At 43.2% G+C, this 2218-nt stretch overlaps 1 protein-coding gene across 1 annotated transcript; it reads left to right on the forward strand.

Annotated features, from left to right (window-relative positions):
- The first annotated feature begins 318 nt into the window (after nt 1-318).
- LOC148683474 (uncharacterized) lies at nt 319-1864 on the forward strand. Its single transcript, XM_088658127.1, has 2 exons — nt 319-429; nt 829-1864. The coding sequence occupies exon 2, from the start codon at nt 830-832 to the stop codon at nt 1712-1714; it is 885 nt and encodes a 294-aa protein (XP_088514253.1). The 5' UTR covers nt 319-429; nt 829; the 3' UTR covers nt 1715-1864.
- The last annotated feature ends 354 nt before the right edge of the window (nt 1865-2218 follow it).

The following is a 2218-nucleotide window of genomic DNA, read 5'->3' on the forward strand; positions in this document are numbered from 1 at the left end:
TCAAACCCAATGGAAACAACTAAATATTTGTTTATTTGTGTATTAGTTTATTTCAAATCTTGCTTGCTCATTCCTTTGGAACTGGCAGCTGGGGTGTTTATTTCCACATTTTGCATCCAATCTTTGCATAAGCTTACATCTGACAGGAAAGTGTCTTTTAAAAGTTGCAGAATCGCACTGGTATTTGAATGCATACTGCCTCCAAGCAGTTGCCAAATGTTCCAAACGACCAGTACCCTGGAGTTATGATTTGTGTTGTTCCGAGCGTTCAAAGCAAGCTGCATTCTAACTGCCTCAGAACTCCAAGGAGCAGTTGCTACGGCACTCAGACCAGCCTCACTCTTCTCTTAGGTCAGACACTGGAAGAGAGAGACCTGGAGAAATTCCTTGCCCAGGAAAAAGACTGGTTGAAGAACTGATTTATTTGACGTAGGTGCATATATGTAGTGCTCCTCAGTTCCCCACCAACATAGCAGTGTTTTCTCAGATAGGAACAAATAGACTTTTTAAAATTTCCTTTTGTCCTGTCTGAGAGCCACTTTGTAGGCTTTTCACAATGTGTGTGTGTGTGTGTGAGAGAGAGAGAGAGAGAGAGAGAGAGAGAGAAAGAGAGAGAAAAAGAAAGAGAAAGAGGACTAAAGTCAGAAAGGATTCTTTCCTGAACAGTAGCTGTATTGGTCTGCTGCACCAAACTTCCTTTCCAGGGTAGAATGCATAACTTTGGTGGGATCATGCCTGACATCACTATTAGCTCAAACTTTAGGAGATGTCCATATGATACTGTGCCTAAGTATCTAACGGTTATCTTTTGTCTGTGTTTTTCTCCAGCATGCCTTCCATCGCAAGACTTCCAAGTAGTGAAGCTGAAATTCCACCCCAGGGGCATCACGGCTCCTTCCCAGTCCGACTGCTGTGCAGGGTCTCCTGCATGCAACTAGGTGCCTTTGTCCTGGCTGTTCTGGGCTGCGTAATGAGCATCTGGTCATCTGCCAACCTTGAATGGAGAGTCTGGCAGGTCATGGGCAGCAACCAACAGGGCACTGTGGTCATTGGGACCTGGAGCGCCTGTTCCGTGCAAAGCATTACAAAAGAGAAAATTAACATGGTATGCGCACGCTTAAATGAGGAGACCATACCAGCTGAAATCCTCATGGCCCAGGACTTGATGCCCTTGGCCTCACTTGCCAATGCAGCGACCGTTCTGTGCATGGCCTTTGCGCTATTTAACATCTTTGAGCCGGGAAAAGCCGACAATTTCATCGCTACCTTCTTTTCAATTGGAGCAATGATGATCTTCGGAGCGGGTACATGCGTACTTATTTCCATTTTGTGGAACCTTCATTCTATATTAACAAATGAAGGAATTCAGCTTCCGGAGGTTTTGGGGGTGCCTCCCCTTCCAACAAAACAAAGGGCTGGAATTTCTATCTATATTGGATTTATAGCAGCAGCTTCCCAGCTGATAAGTGGAACTCTGGTTCTGGGCGAAAAATATTTTTGGAAAATAAACACTTCCAAGCAAAAAGTCGTAAATGACCCAGAAAGTGTTGCAGACACTGAAGACCAAAAACCGAGAATGAAGACTTCTGTGACATTTGAATGTGAAGAAGAAAACCCAACTATTTGGCGGCGATACAAAAGTCATATTAAAGCAGAAACCATGCCAGAGTCATGGCTAAGGAATGGTTCCAGTCCTGTGACTGGCTTTTTTTAAATAGTAGCATGGGACGTTGTGAATGCTTCTGTATCCCACCATAGGGTTAACTATAAATAGGGGGGAATAAATGAAAAGTATAAAACTTATATTTAGGTATTTATTTTTTGCTATGTCTCTTTAAGCAATAAAAAGAATGTTATCTCGTCACACACTTATGCTGGAGTGCTTATTTTGCTGCAGACTACTGTATACAGTGCTTTTCAAATTTTCTGCATTTCAGAAACACTGCAAATAGCAAAAGGTTCTGGGACATGCTGTGTTTGTGTATTTGTGTCTGTTTGTGTGTGTGTGTTTGTGTGTTTGTTTGTGTGTGTGTTTGCAGTCCGTTTTACAGAGAATGCTGGCCAAGCCTTTGAGTGTCTGTGTGCTGCTCCCAGCCCTGGCCAGCAAGAACAAGGATCAGGGACACTCGGTTTCATTTGTCCAGAGAGACCTAGGCCACTTCCAGCTTTAGGCAGAATAAAAAATTAAAAAGGATGGAACACAAAACAAAATAGCGCC

The sequence above is a fragment of the Zootoca vivipara genome, chromosome 14 (assembly GCF_965207765.1).
Source record: "Zootoca vivipara chromosome 14, rZooViv2.hap1.1, whole genome shotgun sequence".
Taxonomy (NCBI): Eukaryota; Metazoa; Chordata; class Lepidosauria; order Squamata; family Lacertidae; genus Zootoca; species Zootoca vivipara.